At 45.2% G+C, this 19,876-nt stretch overlaps 1 protein-coding gene across 1 annotated transcript in view; it reads right to left on the bottom strand.

Moving 5' to 3' along the window:
- Positions 1-13,967: 13,967 nt before the first annotated feature.
- AFG1L (AFG1 like ATPase) overlaps positions 13,968-19,876 on the bottom strand; it is a 193,548-nt gene continuing 187,639 nt past the window's right edge. Inside the window, exons 12-13 of the mRNA XM_056125103.1 lie at positions 17,816-17,929; positions 13,968-14,661 (exon numbers count right to left, since the gene is read on the bottom strand). Of these exons, the coding sequence (XP_055981078.1) occupies positions 14,512-14,661; positions 17,816-17,929 (264 nt within the window). The 3' untranslated portion in view covers positions 13,968-14,511. The remainder of the gene's footprint in view (positions 14,662-17,815; positions 17,930-19,876) is intronic.

The raw sequence follows: 19,876 nt of genomic DNA, 5'->3' as shown, positions 1-19,876 counted from the left end.
ATTTTTAATTCTACAGATGATGTTACTCTAATCAACAAAAATCAACTGCACTTCTTTAGCAATTGGATTTAATATTCTGCATGTTACAGAATTTGGTTAAAAGTGCGACAGGTTATTAGTGTTAAAGAAGGGGCCCATTTTCATGATCACAGCAGTTTTTGCACTGCACCTCACTCCCCTCCACCTTAATCTGGGTTTCTAAAGCTAACTGTCAATCTAGAAGAATGAACGAAATAATTTCCCCTTTCTCTCTGGATCTTCATACGAATAACATTCAGGCCATGGTACTGCCCATGTCTGGATTTCCAGGGTCCTTTCTTCCAGTATTTTTCACGCAGGGCCTGGCAGCGGTGCTTTACACTCAGTTCATCTCCTGGAGGGAGGGATGGGTCTTGAACTCCACCCAGGCCTATCGTTCTACCCTCCCTTCGCCTTTATCCAAATTTCCTGGCAGATAGGCCTGTCCCTGGTGTTACCAAGAACATGTGTGCCAGTCCTGGTACTGAGATCAGTATGTGCCTGCGTCATCCCTAAATGACCCCAAGTCAAGAGCCTATCTTCGCTGGAAGATAGGAGGCCTGTCCCATTCACCTCAGTGCACCAGGCCCCTGGACCAGAGAACTGAACAATTCAGTGAGTAATTAGGGAGTGACAAAGGGGACTAAAGGTGACACAGAGACAGTGAAGGAGGATCTGAGGCAGTTTTGGTGGTGGTGAAGGTTTAGTAAATTTATACATCAATGCCATAAACATTAACATGATAGTAAACATGTTGCCTGAATTATAATAAAAACACACAATTAGATAAATTCACTGATTATTTTCTTATTTTTATAAAGTTGTTCACAATAGTTCATTACAAATAATGTTCAAACGCCAGTTCCACCACCATGCACCTTCCCACCACTATAAGAGGAAAGTGTGTTAAGATTGCTGTATTTCACCTCTTATATAAGCTTTCTAAGCTCTTATATAAGAGATTGCAAGCATGTCTATTAAAACAAAACAAATGTATGCTACTTTTGGTACATCACTAATGATTTTTTAATGTGAAAAAGAGTAATGATAACTGGGTATCTATAATTGTACTTTATCTGGGGATAAGGGGCACTCAAAGCAGGTGACCCTGTGGCATCTGTGTCAGGGGTCTCTGTGGCACCAGGGAACCTGTGTGCAAAGTATGTGCTGCAGCCCTTTGGATGATGGTTCTGACCCTTCATAGCACTTTCCACAGATTTATTGAAATATTATTCACATGTCATAAAATCAACCATCCAAACTGTACAGAGTTTCATCATTTTTACTAGAGTCACAGCGTTATACAATCATGATCATAATCTAAATTCAAAACTCCGGAGGCCAGAGTCATAGTATAGCAGGTAGTGGCCTTGCACATGGCCAAACTGGGTTCAATCCCTGGTACCTCATGTGCTTCCCCAAGCCCAACCAGGAGTGATCCCAGAGTGCAGAGCCAGGAGCAAACCCTGAGCACTACTCACTGTGGCACAAACACTGAACAAAATGTTCAAACCTCTGAAAATTACCCCCCTCAATTCCCTGATAATTAGGTATTCCTCATTCAATGAATCTAAATTTAGTATGCTTCACGTTATGGAACTGGGTTAAGCATATGAGAGGTGGTTGTGGCTTACATGGTCTAGCCTTGCTTATGTGAGGTCCTGGGTTGTTCCCTGGTATCACATACGCGTGGAGCACAATGTTTATGGCCCTGCTGCCCATTAGTTCACTGCATATGGTCCTCAAGCACTTCCACAACCACCACCACCATCACCACCACAGTCACTACTATAACAAAAAACAAAAAAGAATATGATAGGTGGTTAGCACAAAATCAGGGCATCCCCTTTCATGGGTCCTACTCGCTGTCTCTGTAGAAATAGCCTATGCTGGACATTTTCATACCTGAAATCATGCAAAGTGGGCCTTTGTGACTGGCGCTATCACTCAGCATGCAGTGCATCTGTGGGCTAGCATGTATAAGCACTTAGGGGGAAAAAAAAGCAAACAAGTAAAGAAAAATACCTCAATGGACTGAGTACATGCTTTGTATGATGGAGACCTGGGTTCCACACTCAACACTGCCTTGTCCCCCAACCACCTCCTGGAGTAGACCCTGAGCACCTCCAGGTGTGGCCCAAAAGACTGAAAAATATTTTGAAACAAAACCAAAACCTGTGGACTAGGAACTCATTGCACAGAGATGCCACATTCTGTGAATTGATCAGTTGCCAGATACCTGGCTTGTTTCCACTCTCTGGCTCACCTGAATAAGGCCATTTCTGAACATTCAAGTTCAAGTTTTTGTGTGGAGACGTGTATTTTCATTTCTCTTGGGTATGAAATTGGAACATACAGTCACTTTAGGTTTAACATTTTGTGGGTTTGTCAAACTACCTTTCCAAAGTTGCACCATTCCCCAAAGGCATTTTCACCAGCTATGTTGAAAGGTTCCAATTTTTTCATTTCCTCGTAACTGTCAACACATTAAGCTGTGGTCAGCAATTCCAGCCCACTTTCGGGTGAAAAGTGGCATCTCACTGGGGTTTGGGCTTGCATTTCCCTTGTGAGTTATATTGAGCACTATATTGGGCACTCCTATCCATATAATATGTAGCCAAATTATAAAACGTCACATTGTCACAGAAAGTGACTTGTTGAAGGGTTGATAGCTAGTGGCAGTAACACAAGTTCCTGTACACTCCTGACTCCTGGCCAGTACACACTTCTTACCTCCTTGGCTCTGCTGTGAGGTGGTATTGTATCCAGTCCACTTTGGTAGGGTGGTGACTTGAGTCTCCCTGGGCGACAAGAAGACTCTGGTCCAGTCCTGCTTGATTTTATGCCCCACCGTCTCTTCTTCGATGGGGGCTGATTTAATCTCTGAATATGGTTCTCTTTGGATACTGACTTTATACCTGAGCAGATAGATGGTTTTTATAACTTACAGCTACATAGTGTTTTACACAATGTGTGGCCAAAAGCTGAACACTGACTGAAAGCAGCTCTCTGAGGCCCTGAATGTTAGCAAGGATGGATTTTAAGTTGTCAGGCCCCTGATGCATAATTCCCTAACGTTTTCTCAGTGACCAAGAACACCAAAACCAAGAGAGAAACTATTTAAAGTGAAGGAGTGTGGGGCTGGAGTGATAGCACAGCGGGTAGGGGGTTTGCCTTGTACGCGGTCAACCCAGGTTCGATTCCCAGCATTCCATATGGTCCCCTGAGCACCTCCAGGAGTAATACCTGAGTGCAAAAACCAGGAGTAACCCCTGTGCGGTGCCAGGTGTGACCCAAAAAGCAAATAAAATAAAATAAAATAAAATAAAATAAAGGAGTGTGGTGAGAATGGAGAAGAGCAGGTGTGGCAGGGATGCTGGAGACACAGGCTGGCACTGCTCAGCTCTCTCCTGTGCTGTTACGATGTTGGTGGATCTGGAGAGAAAGCTGAAGAGAGAACGCATGCCTGACTCAATTCCCCAGGAGTCCTCAGGTGTTCAGACAAGAAACAGAAATGAACAGGCCAGCCTAAGGGGTGTGGGGGGAGGTGGTTAGCTTGGTCCAGTTGGGGGGATCCAGCTTATGCTGCAATTACAAACTCACCTTGGAACTCTGGTCTCTAAGAATGTCATCTGAGCACTGCTGGGCAGCACTCAGTAGGGCGAGAGCGGGGAGGGGAGAGAGAAGGTTACTCCCATCATGGGTGTCTCTGTCCCAGCATGGTACTTCCAGGTTTCTCCTGGCAAAAGAAGGGATGCTTGGAAGATCTCACACCAGCTGGTGGGTGCCTCACCTTGGAAGTGACACATCACAGCATCCCTTTAGTTCGCAGCCTATTGCTCAAAATTCGTTGCACATCCTTGCCTAGATGTAAGGTCTTCCCACAAGCTTAGACGGGAGTGAGTTGGAAAGGGGCACATTCTGACGTTTCCCCCCAGCTGGAGAAGCGGGTTCTGTTGCACCAGCCCTTGCTAGGCAAGGTTTAGTGTCCAGCTCAGAATCCCCGGGTGGCCAGGGATGAAACAGCTGCCTGAAATATGAAGCTAGAGCTGAAAAAAAGAGTAGATACATGCCAAAGGGGATCAAAGAAAATATTCTTGGACCAGAGAGATGGTACAGTGGGTAAGAGGCATGCTAGCAGGTGGCTAACCCCAGTTAAAATCCTGAGCACCACATCGCTAGCCATCAGGGAGATGCAAATCAAAACAACAATGAGATATCATCTCACAACACAGAGACTGGCACACATTCAAAAGAACAAAAGCAACCAGTGCTAGTGTGGATGTGGGAGAAAAGGGACACTCTTTCACTGTTGGTGGGAATGCCCCCTGGTCCAGCCTTTCTGGAAAACAATATGGACAGTCTTTCAAAAACTAGAAATTGAGCTTCCATATGTCCCCACAATACCACTTCTGGGAATATATCCCAAGGATGCAAAAAAGCACAGTAGAAATGACATCTGTACCTATATGTTCATTGCAGCACTGTTCATAACAGCCAAAATCTGGAAACAACCCAAATTCCCTACAATAGATTACTAGTTAAAGAAACTTTGGTACATCCACACAATGGAATACTATGCAGCTGTTAGGAGAGATGAAGTCATGAACTTTGCTTATAAATGGATAGACATGAGAGTATCATGCTAAGTGAAATGAGTCAGAGAGAGAGGGACAGACATAGAAGGACCGCACTCATTTGTGGAGTATAAAACAACATAACATGAGTCTGACACCTAAGGATAGTAGATACACGGAACAGATAGATTGCTCGATAGCTGGAAGCCTGCCTCATGGTCAGAAGGGAGAAGGCAGCTGGAATAGAGAAGGGATCACTAAGAAAATGATGGCTGGAGGAATCGTTCGATGTGGGAGATGTGTGCAGAAAGTAGATAAAGGACCAAACATGATGGCCTCTCAGTAGCTATATAACAAAACAATGCCCAAAAGTATAGAGTGAGTATGGGGAAAATTGTCTGCCATGGAGGCAGGGGGAGGGTGGGAAAGGGGGTCTATACCAGGGATATTAGTGGTGGGGAATGTGCACTGGTGGAGGGATGGGTGTTTGATCATTGTATGATTGTAACCCAAACATAAAAGCTTGTAATTGTCTCACGAAGATTCAATAAAAATTAAAAACAAAAATAAAATAAAATACCGAGCACCGGGTATGATCCTCTCAGCATTGTCAGGATTAACCCTTGAGCAGAGAAACAGAAATAAGCCCTGACCACCATAGGATGTGGCCCAAAACCAAATAAATAATTTTTATTTTTTTGGAGGGGGAGGCCACACCCAGGGATGCTCAGGGGTATCCTGGCTCTGCACTCAGGAATCACTCTTGGAGGTGCTCAAGGGACCATATGGGATGCTGGTGATAGAACTCGGGTTGGCCGCATGCAAGGCAAGCATCCTACTTGCTGTACTATCTCTCCAGCCGCCAAATAAATAATTTTTAAAAGGCTAAAAGGTTAAATCATCTGGAATTCAGCGTCTTTTGGGCCTATTATCTGTACATCCCAAACATTAATGTTTGTCTTATCAAAAATGGTAGAAACTTAGGGCTGGAGAGATAGTACAGCAGACAGGGCATTTGCCTTGCATGCGGCCAACCGGGTTTGATTACCAGCATTAGAGATGGTCCCCTGAGCACCACCAGGAGTAATTCCTGAGTGCACGAGCCAGGAGTAACCCCTGTGCAATGCTGGGTGTGACCCAAAAAGGGAAAAAAATGGTAGAAACTCATCAAGAATGGCTCATCTATGCCTGAGTATGGAAAAGATAATAGGGCCAGTGAAAGACCAAACATTCCAGGTAAGGATGGAGACTCCAGTCCTGAGAGTCTTACTCTTATGTCAGTCTTGGGGGTTCTAGTTTTTATTTGATTTAAACTAAGTTAACTTTCTTTAAGGAACAATAAAATTGACACCATTCACTTATAAAAGATAACCACTACAGTAAGGGTTTATATCATCACATCCCATCGAGCATCTAGCAGAATACTTCACCCTAAGAAGCACTTAAATGATGCTATTCAATACTAAATGAACAAGGAGGAATAAGAACTATCAACTCTGTTTTGCACTCCATAAGGCAAACCTGGCTCAGTAGGCTTCCAAAGGCTCTCAAGGCGGATTCTGAAGGCCTCAGAGTCCAGAGCAGACTCAGTTACTGTGGAAATACTCAAGACAGGGATCATATATTTGCACAAACATTGCCTATATTTGGACTGTTCCATTTAGGATCACATGGGAGACTGGGGCACGTCAGTGCAGAAAGATAAAAGGGCTTGGAAGATGGAGTGAAAATCAGTGCCACTGCAGATGGATTGAGTTTTAAAGAATATCCAGGAGGGAGATCCACTAGGCATTTAGGAGGTTTACTCCATGGTTTGAAGGCCAGCCACACATGCTAGGGGAAAGGGCAACTCAGACAGAGAAGGGAATACCAAGTAAAGGGTGTTGGGAGGATCCTCCCAGGATGGGAGATGCTTGCTAAAAGTAGACTATAGACCGAACATGTTTGCCACTCAAGCCTCTTTTGCAAACCTCAGCAACCAAAAGGAAATGCCCTGCCACAGATGCGGGATGGGAAGGGGATATGGGAGGCATGGGAGAGTTACTGGAATCACTGGTGGTGGAGAATGGACACTGGTGGAGGCATGGGTACTCGATCATTGTATAACTGAGACCCAAGTACAAAAACTTGTAAGGTCAACAACTGTACCTCATGGAGTTTCACTAATTAAAATAAAAGGTGCAACAATGGAGAATCAGGGATGGGAACATGTATTTTGGGTAATCTGCCTGAAGAAGCAACATGGAAAACTGAAAAATCAAGAAAGGAGTGGAAATATGTGCAATATGTGCAAAAGTGCTCTATGTATTATAGGGGTCGCTTTTCAAAAACCATTTTTAGTGGATCCAGAAAAGAACTTGGAGCTAAGGTAAAGGTGTCAAAAGCACTTAGGGGAACAGGATGTAAGGGCCAGCTGGACCCAGAAGGTGTGGATAGGGTGGGGCTAAACACTGCAGAGTAGCAGCAGGGAGAGAACTAAGGGATGACTCTGGCAGGGACTGAATGGCCCTGGATATTCCACTCATAAGATAAATATAACTAATGGACTGGCCAGAAAATGACAAAACTTCATAGCAAAAACTTGTGTTTGAAAGAGAGAGAGAGAGAGGAGAGAGAGAGAGAGAAGGAGAGGGGGAAGAAGGGAGGGAGAGAGGGAAGGGGGAGAGAGAGAGCAAGAGAGAGAGAGAGAGAGAGAGAGAGAGAGTAAAGAAAGAAAATTTGGTGGTGGTAACTGCATCTCTCCTGTATTCAGATTGCCACGCCATGCAATCCTTTACCCCTTAGTAATAAACTCAACATTGTCAAAGTGTGGGACAGGGGTTCCTGCTGGACTTGAGATTTGAAAGAATATTAAGACAGTGAGGTCAAAGATGGTTTTCATAAGACCACCAAGACATCATTTATTCATCTGACTCTTATTCTCTAATTACCATGTCTTTGCCTTTTCCAAGAGCTGCCTGAGATCTGGTATCACAACAGATCGAACACCTCAGCAGACATTCGAGTCTTGCTATGTTTGACTAAGCGGGACATCTGAACAACTGAAAGAGTGCTGCTCTTCTCACAAAACAGTTTTGGGGAAAAATGTAGGTGTTTTTCACATTATTTATGTATTATGTAATGGTTTGTTATTTTTAATGTTTGACAACTTCTGTTTTAATTTCTAATATGGTTAAACATACACACACATAAACACACACACACAATGCTCTTTGGAATGTGCAATAATCTGGGACACGGAAAGAGGTCTAGAGCCGTTTGAGTTCCTTGACAACAAGTTCCTCCCTTACCTTCTGCAGCCCCCAGCCCTCCTCCTCTGCAAGTGCTGGAGGTGAGCCCGCTCTCCTTTTTCTTTTTCCCTCCCACCCTTGGCTCTTCTGCAGTGCTCTGACAAGCCTCCCTAGTCTCCTCAGCACCGACTTCCCACCCCTGCACAGCCTCTCTACAAATTCTCATTGCCAGTATCCCGAACACTGCTGCCTCCCTGGTGGCCTGTGGGTCCCAGGCGCCCCTGGCTGCCTTCCCTGCTAGGCCTTCAGGGTTGCTCCAGTCATGTCCAGTCAAGCCCCGTCGCTTTCCTCCAAATGCTTGTTCCAAATATTTTCCCATGGGAACACTGGCGCATGGAATCGCTGGGCTCATCCTCCTTGGTTCATGATGGTGATGCCACTCGTCCCTGCAAGGTGAGGTGACCCTTTTAATTTTTTTCCCTCTCAAGTCCACCTTGCTCAATCTCACTTCCATCCTCCCTCAAGCATCGACTCCAGGATATGTTGCTTCCCTCCTACCCAACTAGTATATTTTTAGATTTTGGATGCCCTAGAAAAATAATGAGTGTTCCTTTATGTGTGGGTTCCCAAACTTATGTAATGGCATTGAATTAATTTTCCTTCAGCATGGTTTCTGAGCCTTGTTGGTGATGCCACATCTAAATCTGGCCTAAGGCCTCTGGTGGCAGCAGAAAACATTCTTGCTAAGAGAGCCTCTTCCCTAAGCGATGCTCCTAGTGAGAGACTCCTTGGGGACCCCACTCCCCATTTATCCATCTCTCAAACATTCATTCTTCTTGTTAAATAAAACTATGGCCTCTTTCAGATAGGTGACTAATACTTCAAGTTCTGGTCAACCACTGATCCCAGGACTTTGCCATCACATGTGGTACCTAGGAGGCATTTTCCTCGCCCGCCCCCACATCCCTGCACAGATGTTCCTACACCCATTCCTACACCCCTTTAGACCTGTCCCCAAACCCCTACACCTGTTATTACACCCCCACACCTGTTCTTTGGCCCCCTCACACCAATTCTTTGTCTCCCTCACACTTGTTCCTACACCCCCACCCATTCCTACACCCCCTCACACCCATTTCTATACCCTCTCACACCCATCCTACACCATTCACACCCATTCCTACACTCTCTCACCAGTTCCTACTCCTCTCACATCCATTCCTACACCACCTCACGCCCATTCCTACACCCCTGCACATCTGTTCCTACACCCCCATCTTTACTATCCCAGCCCCTGAAGTTCACAGTGACTCACTCAGTGGGACCTGAAACAGTCAACTCCCAATTCTTGCTCCTGGCTCAGCTCAGGCCTCTGAAAGGTCCCCAAATCTACACAAAGATAAAGATTGTTACAAGATTCTGGGCCCCTTCAGCCACACTGCTTCAAGGAGGATTAAAATGACCTTGGGACAAGTCCCCCTTTCCATAAGCTGACAACAGCAAATGCCTGTGAGCCCCGTGTTTGGGTTCTCCATTTAGTTAACAAAAGTGATTTCTCATAGGAGACCCCAAACACAAGGCTCCCCACTCACTGGAGGAATTCTAACTAGTAAATGAAACTTCCCCAACTCGGACAATAAAAAGATGCCCCAAATTATACTAGATGGAGGGTTGGGTGCCCCTCTTTGAAGTTTCACTACTCACTGTCTCCATGTCCTGTAATAAACTCCCTTTGCTCTTGCCACACATCTCACCAAAATGCAAATTCTTTCACTAACCCTGCACTCTCTCACTTCAGGGTCCCCTGAGGGTCTGGGTGTCAGGCACTGTGAGAACAACTGTGAGGGGCTGCACAGGCCTGAGGCTGTTTCCAGGTCCTGTTTCCTCAGCTTCTTGTTGCTCAGAGGAAGTCGGGGGAGATAATCACACCTCTCCCCAGAAGGCTGTGGGCGAAATAATAGGGTTGGGAGCAAGCGCTCTGTAAAGTAGGAAACACAATGGGCTGGGTTAGCTATCATGCAGGTGCTGTGGCCCTGGGGAAGAAAGGCGGGTGAATCTGAGGAGGAGGAGGACAAGGAGGGCACCTGAGGAGCAGGGAGATCCTTGCTTGAGATGCTGCCCTAGGAAGTGCCTGGTAAAATGCAGGCCTGCCTGGAGCCTGGATATGGCTGCATGGCCAAGCGCTCTGCCCACCAGGAGTTTATCAATCCTGCACATGAGGTTTATAAACCGGGGATTATAAACAAATAATACCAGGGCTCTGCAACTGGCCAATTACAGTCCAGAGCATGTCATGCCATACATGAAGGTGTGTAGACGGAGTGTGCAGGGCACCAAGGAATTGCAGTTAGAGAGTGACTGTTCTCTAAGAGGACAGGGTGAGTCTTGGATTTTTTCCCCCTGGCAGTTCTCACCAGCGACCACAAGATGGCGCCCTCTTTCTGGGAAAGCTCTGATGTTCACCAACAGAGAGACAATCCATTTTCTCCACCAAACAATCCTGTGGGGTGGGGGTGGGAGGAGGGGATAGATCTGAATATAACAATACAGCGCCTCATTAAGCCAGAGTCCTGTGCCCTTGGTGTCTAGTCACTTCATCTGTGTCCTTTCCCTTCGACTAGAGCCCATATTGGGTTGGCATGTGTTGTCTAGTTTTGCATTCCTCAAGAGGCTGTAATAATGAGCCGAGTAGGCATTAATTGTTGCTCTATGATCATAATCATTACAATAACAACTAATATTCATTTAATCATTTGCCATTTGCAGAGTGCTTTTCACCAGCCATCCTCAGAATAGCTTTCGGTACTGAGGATTGTTCTCGATTACAGATGAGAACACTGACGGCCAGAGCACTAGTTCAAGGTCACAAGGCAGAAGCTAACAGGAGAAGACTCAGAGCCCGTCCCTGCCCTGGACAGAGGGGCGCCGGAACTGAACCACCAGGGACCTGAAAACTGTAGAACTGAGAGAGACAAGGTAGGAAAGATTTCCTAAGCAAAGGAGAGAGATGGACAGGCAGACAGAGACATAGGTGCCCTCCGCAGGTTCACAGCAGCACAGACCAGAAGTCAGAGCGCCAGTCTCTCCGGGCTGAGCAGCCCACTCACAGATGGGAGGTTTCCAGCGCAAAGTGGACAGGGTGGTCAAGAGAACAGACAATTCTGTGTTCAGTTCTAGGTAAACGAGCTGTGCTGCCAGTGAGAAAAACTGATCTTAATTCCTCCTTAAGAAAAAGCTGTGAAACTGTGTTTTTTTTTTTTCTGCCAGTTGGTGAGGCCTTAGGGGGTTAAGAGAGCTGATGAAGAACTTGGACAAGATCGCAAGATCAACTTACAACGAACCTGCCTGCAGGCAGATCCCCCGACCTCCCCTCCCCCCACCCACACACTCACATACCCAGGACTGGAACCCAATCTCCAGGCTCCTTCACATGTACACCCCAAACCACGAACAGACTACAGAGTGTGGGTTCAAGTTACTTAGACTCTTTTCTGGACCAAGTAGTTCAATGGAAAGGTAAAAGAATTGGTGTTTTGATCCCTGACTCCACTGTACAAACCCGGAATAGGATGCTGTTTAGAATACAATTTCCAGTGCCTCAGCTCCAGGTCTGTAAAATTACCACAACAGCACCCTTCATATAGGATCACAGGTTCCAAGGCATTTATAGAGAAAACATTTGGAACCATGGCCCATATCACTATTAAACCTTTAAATATTGTTAAATCAATACAGAGATATGAACACATCCATTTTACATTGTAAGTGAAATTAAAAAAAATTTTTTTTTCAGAATTCCAAGTAATTTTTAAATTGTTATTGGCATACTCACAGATAGCAGAAATACACTTCAGTAAGACTAAAATACTGCCTTGTGACTGAAACCTGAAAGGCTTCTGAAAATGCCTACATTTGATTAGAACAGGTACAACCATCTTTTTTGGCCTTATAAAAAAAAAACAGTGAACAGCTCTTCTTTCTCTTTATCGGAGAAAATTCCCGTTTCTCCTCTGGAGCTCCTTCAAGGGGGAGAACTCATTTCCTCTGAGAGATTTCATGTAGCCCCAGGAGAAAGACTGGATGACTGAAAAGGAATGGGGCAAATCCAGAAGAAAAACACAGGTTAAAAGGTAGGTAGGTTTCCACTCGAGGCCATCTTTCATGTTTCATTTTGGTGTTAATTTTTTTTTAGTGTAATTGCCATATTGTTTTCTGGTAATGGCTATTTGCTAAGACTTCAGTTTCTTTTTGCTGTGAGATGTCTTATGAAACAGATTTAGAGGAGACAAGATGAAGAGGGAACATTTCTATCCACCTCCCCATCTAGTGCCTGGGTCAATCCTGCAGCCCCCTTCTCTGGATGAAGGGGGCTATGTGTATCCCAACAGACACAGGAATGGTGGGAGATGGTGAAGGACAGGGAACAGGGGGAGGGACATGCTGAAAATTCTTCATTGGATGCAGAATTACAGTTTTGCTCTGAAACCATTATTTTAAATGGACTTCAGTCATTTCAAATCTAAATGATGAGGTCGCTACCCTGAGGAATCCATGGGTTTTCATGCACGGAGCCAAGACCATGTTATCACATGGATACGGAGAGCTGAAATTTAAATTCTAAGTACCTGACCTCAAAATGAACTTTTATAATCCACTGTGAGAGGGGAAGGGACTATTTTATATAGCCATTCAGTTCCTCTATCAATCAGCAATTCATGCATCTCTCCCTCCATTTGAACCATATGTTTATTAAGGTACAGCATATTAGCCAAAGTGTTACTAGCAAAAGGCTAAGCTAGAAGGAATAAAGTTAAACATTTTACATCCTGAGTTCACAGCAATGGCTTTGTGGTAAATTAATCTTTTTTTCTGCTTTTTTTTGGGGGGGGTGTCACACCCGGCGATGCACAGGAGTTCCTCCTGGCTCTGCACTCAGGAGTTACTCCTGGAGGTGCTCAGGGGACCATATGGGATGCTGGGAATTGAACCCGGGTCGGCCGTGTGCAAGGCAAACGCCCTACCTGCTGTGCTATCTCTCCAGCCCCTGTGGTAAATTAATCTTCACTGACTTAAAAAAATCACTATAAGAGCAATGCAATGATCTTTTATAATAATTAAACATGACATAATGATCTTTATACAGTGGTAGGGCGATATGGAATATAGTAATATAATGAATTTCACAGACATTTCCAAGCCTACATCTAAAACCAGGGTGATCGTGTTAATGCTCCAGGATTCATGTTTTTATCTAGGATCATGTAAATGTCCAGCAATCTTTCAGCTCACAGTGACCATTCCCCATCCTTTTCTTCCTCTTACTAAACTTCCTTTTGAGGTTTCACGTCAACAAATGTCTTCTTAAACCACACTTAATTTTCAGAAGCCTTGATTTAAACTTTTCTCTCTGTACCTTTTATCCCTCATCAGCTGAACTCAAAAGATGAATGTCTGAAACAGACTAGCATGACAGGTCATCACCTGACAGATGAAATCGTGTCAAAGAGCTTTCTTACCTCATATGCTTGCACTCACTCACCTGTGCCTTGCTCCCCAAAACGCTTGTTGTCAACAGCACTGTAGAATTTTTTCATCTCCACACCCCGCCCCCACCTCCACCTACAGTAGAGAGATTCAGATGCTTGTCATTGACCAAGGTCTCTACTACCAGAGGAGGAGTCAGTGGTCAGGTTGTACTTGAATGAGTGCAGAGATGCCCTCAGTGCTGGACAATGACTGGACTTTGAGGAGGCCCACCAAGCTTTCTCTCTTATGGGCACTGAGTCTGTCTGAGCAGAGCAGCAACACTGAAGGTGGATACTGATGCTCTGAGTATGTGGTCACTCTGCTGTTGGCTCAGTCCAGGCCTCTTGCCCCTCTGGACACTCTCACCGATCCCCACCATTCCTAGAATCTGTCCATCACAGTTGGGGATGGGTTGGGAGTTGGCAGTCTGACACTCCTGCACCTAATTCTGTAATGTTAAAAGTTCGTGGTTTTTCCAGGTGATCTATGAATGCTGGAAATCAGGCCCTGCTGGACACAAGCCACCATCTGAGTCCTGAGAAAGCCTGAGAAACCCTGGGAGATTTCTTATGAGTTGGAATTAGAAGAAGAAAAAATCATACATGGAGAGTGTATGTCATATGAGCAAGTGCAATTCCTTTTTATTTCTAACATGATCAACACACTTTCTTTTCCTTTGGACTGAAATGTACAATTTTTCTCCCCTCTCATAAAAAAATAGTTCTAGGGCCCCGGAGGCAGCTCAGTGGTAGAGCACATGTCTTGCATCATGTAAGGCCCTGGGCTTGATCCCCAGCACTGCAAATAATATCAACCATTATAAATTTCTCTCATGCAGCTATAATGTGGCCCAAGTTCTGCTGCCCTGAGCTAACTCTAAGTATGTGGGTGTCCAGCCGTGGTGCATTTGATGGCTTAGAGGAAGTTAAAGTGACAGGACTGCTCATCTTAACTCTGTGATGGAGAGATGTGGCCCAGTGAATGGGCAAGAAGCAGATCTATAAAAGTGGTGTTAACTTAAAAATCCACTCTATTTTTGACAGTAATGTTAAGATTTAAAAATGGTCCAGAGGATAAAGTGCATAATTAATGATGAGAAAATGATTCCTGCAAGTTCCATAGTAACGCATTCTCCCTGCGCACATCATCTGTCCCCACATCTATGCTGGCCCTGATGATGGTTCCTTCTTGCTTCTGTCCCCATCGTTCCAGTACTGTTCGGTCTGCATTTCTGTGAGTCGGGAAACTGTGCGCTGAAATGCAAAGATTTCCTCTTCTCCGGTAAACATGGAGAGTTCTTCTGCAGAGCCCTGGTTCCCAACCACGCAGGCAAATAAACAAAAAGAAAAAAAGGACAACAAAAAAGAGCATCAATTATAACCACCACAATTTTTTTTTTACAAAACAAAGTTCAGCTTTAAAACAATTTTTAGTTTTACCTGTGCTTAGATCAGAAACTTTTCCGCACATTTTTCTCATATACAATCTCCTATATTTGGGGCTGGAGAGCTAGTCCACAGGTTAAGGTGATTGCTTTGCGTGTGGCTGACATTGGTTTGATCCCTGGTAGAGCATATGATCTACCTCGAGGCACCACCAGGAGTTACCCCTAACCACAGAGCACAGGTCAGCCCTAAGCACCTCTGAATGGGTCCACAAACTTATAAACAAACAAAATTCTTCTCACTTAACTAGAGAACTGCCTCATTAAAACCAATAGTCAAATGGGTACTGGATCATTGTATGACTAAAACATAAGCACGAAAGTTTGTAACTATCTACGGTGATTCATTAAAAAATAAAAAAATAAATAAAAAAAAGAAGAAAATTCATCCATTGTCACTGTCACTGCCCTCCTGTTGTTCATCGATTTGTTCAAGTGGGCCCAGTAACATTGTGAGACTTGTTACTGTGTTTGGCATATTGAATACATCACAGGTAGCTTGCCAGGCTTGTCGTGTTGGTGAGATACTCTTGGTAGCTTGCCGGGCTCTCCGAGAGGGGCGGAGGAATCGAACTCGGGTCGGCCGTGTCGGCCGCATGCAAGGCAAACCCCCTACCCACTGTGCTATCGCTCCTCCATTACAGAAAAAAAAAAAACAGCCAATAGTCAATAAACAGAACAAGTCTCACAAGAGAAAACAATAAGGAAAACAAAATAAAGATGAAATAATGACACAAAATAAAAATTTAAAAATATTTTTCTCACATGAGCTTTCTGCAGAATCTAAACAAGTGCCTGCCAGCAACAGCAAAAAAAAAAACCCAAATGAATAAACAACAATAAAAACCAGTGTAGAAGTTGTGTGGAGCCAAGTCATGCTCATAGCCTGGAGGCATCATGGACAGGGCTGTATTCGTGGGAGAGCCCCAGATAAAACTTTTCCAAACTGGATGAGTTCTCCCATGGGGTCTGATGTGTCTGCGGCTTTACTTTGAGAAGGGCAGGGCTGCTTTTGCTCTTGAGCTATGGAGACACTTGACCCCCCACTATCCAGGATTAAGTGGGGGGATTTCTCTATGCCAGTCAACATAAGCTTTCCACACATGCCCAGGTGGTCTCAAGAGCGAAAGGGCTTCAGACAGGCAACGGCCCTCAGAGAAACTAGCATTTGAGGAGTTCTCAGCAGATACTGGTTTCTGCACATGGGTTGAGGAAGCCATGTTCTGAAAGTCCATCTTTTGAAAAAGTTTTGGCTTCGTTCTCCCTAAACTCTGAGAAAATATTATTTCCACTCAGATATGGCCTCATTCTAAGTGGTCTTTCAATCTCTTGGGTTGTCAGAATGGGGGTCCTCTCATTGGTGGGGCCAAGGGGAGGTGCTAGCAGGAAGATCATTTTATAATGTTGGCTAACACTTCTGTCCTCTCAAGTTAGGAAACAGAGCCTGTAATGTTAGTACAGAAGGAAATGCAGAGCCACTTCTGCTAACTCTGGGGGGGAATGCCCGTACTCACAGCTGTGGGGGAACTGGGCTAGGGAGGGCTCATCCCTGCACTGTCCCTACCCCCGGCAGCCTGACACCCACAGCTACTCCGTGTGTGCTGCAGTGAACTCAGGGAAGGAACAGAGGGTTTTGCTTGAAGCCAGGGGCCTTGCTGGGAATTTGGCATCCTGAATGGAAGCAGAGGTTCCCAAACTTACTTGGTCTGCCAGCCTCTTTTCGGGGGGGGGGGGGGGGAGATCCTTGTCCTTGACATAGAAAGATTGCATTCATCTGGGTAACATAAAGTAACAAAATAAGAGACTAACACCAAAGAACAGCTGTGATAAATATCAGGTTGTTCAGTCCATGGCTTAGAGGCCAGCTGCACACTCTAGGAGTAAAGGCAGCTCAGATAGAGAAGGGAGCACCAAATAAAGGGTGCTGGGAAGATCTGCCCAGGATGGGAGATGCCTGCTGAAAGCAGTCTATGGACCGAACATGATTGCCACCCAATATCTCTTTTGCAGACCACGGCACACAAAGGGAGAGATAGAACAAAAGGGAGTGCCCTGCCACAGAGGCAGGGTAGGATGGGGGATGGGGGGTGGGAGGGATACTGGGATTGGTGGGGGTGGGGAATGGGCACTGGTGGTGGGATGGGTACTTCGATCATTGTATAACTGAAACTCAAGCACAACAACTTGTAAGACTACAACTGTACCTCATAGTGTTTCACTAATAAAACAAAACAAAACAAAACAAAACAAAAAACAAAAAAAAATCCTTGTCCTCTGGAACTGTACCTTCTTTAAATGAACACAGGAAAATCCCCCCTCAGGGGCTGGAGAGATAGCACAGTGGGTAGGGCGTTTGCCTTGCACACGGCCAATCCGGGTTCGATTCTCAGCATCCCATATAGTTCCTCAAGCATCACCAGGAGTAATTCCTGAGTGCATGAGCCAGGAGTAACCCCTGTGCATTGCCGGGTGTGATCCAAAAAAGCAGAAAAAAAAAAAAAGAAAAAGAAAATCCCCCCTCAATGACACCCAAGGCTATTGAGGGATTGAGGGTGTTCCATCCGTGGGTTGTTTCAGTGTCCTATGTCTCTCCACTCCACAATATGGGGTGGAGGGTATGGTGGTATCAACTACATTGGGAAACAACACAGAGCATCCTAGCCATCTAGCAGACACAAAAAATAAAATTGTCAGATTGAGCTTCCTGCACGTCAGAGTGAGCTTGGACCCAGGGTTCCCGACTAAGGTTGATCATCTGCTAGTGGTGTAAGGTCAGGCCCATTAGTCCACCCTTAGGACTTTCCTCATGCAGAGGACCACTCAGTGGCCTTCCAGTCTAACGCGGCAGCTCCCCACATTGGGTGGTGCTGAGAATGTGTCTACTCGACGAGCTCTGGTAGGAAGCAGCAACCCAACGGTTAAATATATACTGCAGTCCTCCTTCAACATGTAGCTGTGTATCAAACCCAAAACAATTAAGCTGTTTTATAATAAAAAGAGATTATGTTAATATCGCCTACCTGGCTCAGCCCCAAATCATCCATCAGTATTCTGCTTTGCTCCAGCTCACTGTCATGATGTTGATGCAAAAATAGGCTGGAGAGGGGAGTCGATGCGGAGCAAATTATGCGCACCTGAAATAGAGGAATGCCATGCACTGTGACGCCTTCCACCCAAGTTGAAGTTAGGAATGAATCTCGCACAAAATAAAAATCTGTTTGTCATATCAGGGGGTTTGGACTTTCCTTGTAAAAGGCGCCTCCCTTTCCCCTGAATAGGTTGTGATTATTTTTGTTTTTAAGTGCACAGTACTTTTCAAACTATTTCCACCCAAGTTACATCATCCTGTCAAGTAGGAACTGGAGGTTCCTGGGTCGATGTTAGGTTCAGAGAGGCCCAGCTCATGATGCCAGCCTAGATCTTCAGGCTCTAAATCCAAGCTGCAGGCTGCTGTTTGGACTTAGCTACAGACACCCAGATACTGTGTGTGCCCAAGAGAAGACCAAGACACAGAGATGACCGCTTTTCTGTGTAGGTGACTGATAAGTGCAGTGCACTGCTCTACTCATTATCCCAGACTTCCAGAACACACATCCACACAGCATCCTGCTCAGACACTGCCCAAGAGGCTAGGTTTGACCTGATGGTTTCTCAATGACATCAGACAATGCATGCATGGTCACCTTCTGAAAACGGCTTCTACAGCACCTAAAAGGTAAAGGTAAAGGCCCTCCCGTTGATTGTCGATTTGCTCGAGCGGGCCCAGTAACGTCTCCATTGGAGACTTTGGTGTTACTGTGTTTGGCATATCTACAGCACCTACCAGGCCAAATATCTACCAGGCCAAATATAAAACAGACTCTCTTTGATGTTTAAAGGTCTCTCGTTTGTTTTCAGGATTCACAGCTATCTTTTAAAATAAATATGCTGGCACTTTAATCTACTGGCATTTGGAATTGGATTTTTCCATATCCAGATGACCTTCCACCTCTTCATATAAATTCTTCAAATCACAAATGACACTATTTTTTAAAAAGTTATTTTGACGAGAATACCCTTATATCATAAAATCCCATCAGGACATTCTAGGAGAATGTCTGTTTAATGCTCCCAATTTCTGAAATAAGATCATTTTGACTACTCTGTCAAAAAAGAGCATAAACTCTAAATATGTGAGTTAGCGAAAGTAAATGTTAGGAGAGCAGGTCTAATATTCCATCATGATGCCAGATACATCTTTTATTCTTTAATTAAGGAGTGAGAAGGGCCGGGTGGCAGTGGGGGAGAAGTGAGAGGAGACATGCCAGTCTGTGTGAGGCCCGGAGTTGCTTCCCAGGACCAGGCCTGGGGGGTCCCCAAGCCTAAGCACTGCCAGGAGTGGCCCCTGTTAAAAATTAAAATAAAAAGAAGGCAATCTAGCAACTTAAATAAAAGTGAAAAAGTGGAGAGGAGGGGTTGGAGCGATGTATAGAGGGTAGGGTATTTGCTTTGCGTGCGGCTGACCCAAGTTTAATCTTCAGTACCCCAGATAGTCCCCCAAGCACACTCAGGAGTAATTCCTGAGGGCAGAGGCAGGAGTAAGCCTTGCACACCACTGGGCATGCCCCCCCAACCAAAAAAAAATAAAAAGAAGGCACTATAGTAACTATTAAAAAAAATTGAAAAAGTAGAGGTGAGGTGGGATTGGTGGCAGAGATAAGAGTTGAGGAACATGGGCTTTCTTTAAGATGCTCTCAACTGAAAGATTGAAAAAAAAACGCACATGTAAATTCTCATCCCATCTATTCTTAAGAGTTGCCTCAGAAAGCCCCTCCAGCATAAGCTCCCCAACACACAGCGCTCCCAGGTGTGGCCCCTCCCTTTGGGGGCTGTTTCGGAGCTGTGTCTGGATGAGAAAGCCGGGAAGGGGCTACTCGTCAGTAGGAGGGACGTTCTGCCCTGGTTCTGGCTCCTCGGCCTTGTGCCTCTCCCCACTCCTTGAGCACATGCTTGTCCCTTCAGAGCGGGCAGAGGGTGTGCAGGTCAGCAGAGCGGGTGGGGCGCTCCTTCACTCACCCCTGCACCTGAGCAGAATCCAAGTT

The sequence above is a fragment of the Sorex fumeus genome, unplaced genomic scaffold, assembly GCF_029834395.1.
Source record: "Sorex fumeus unplaced genomic scaffold, SorFum_2.1 ptg000054l, whole genome shotgun sequence".
Taxonomy (NCBI): domain Eukaryota; kingdom Metazoa; phylum Chordata; class Mammalia; order Eulipotyphla; family Soricidae; genus Sorex; species Sorex fumeus.
This window is presented reverse-complemented; position numbering and strand designations above follow the sequence as displayed.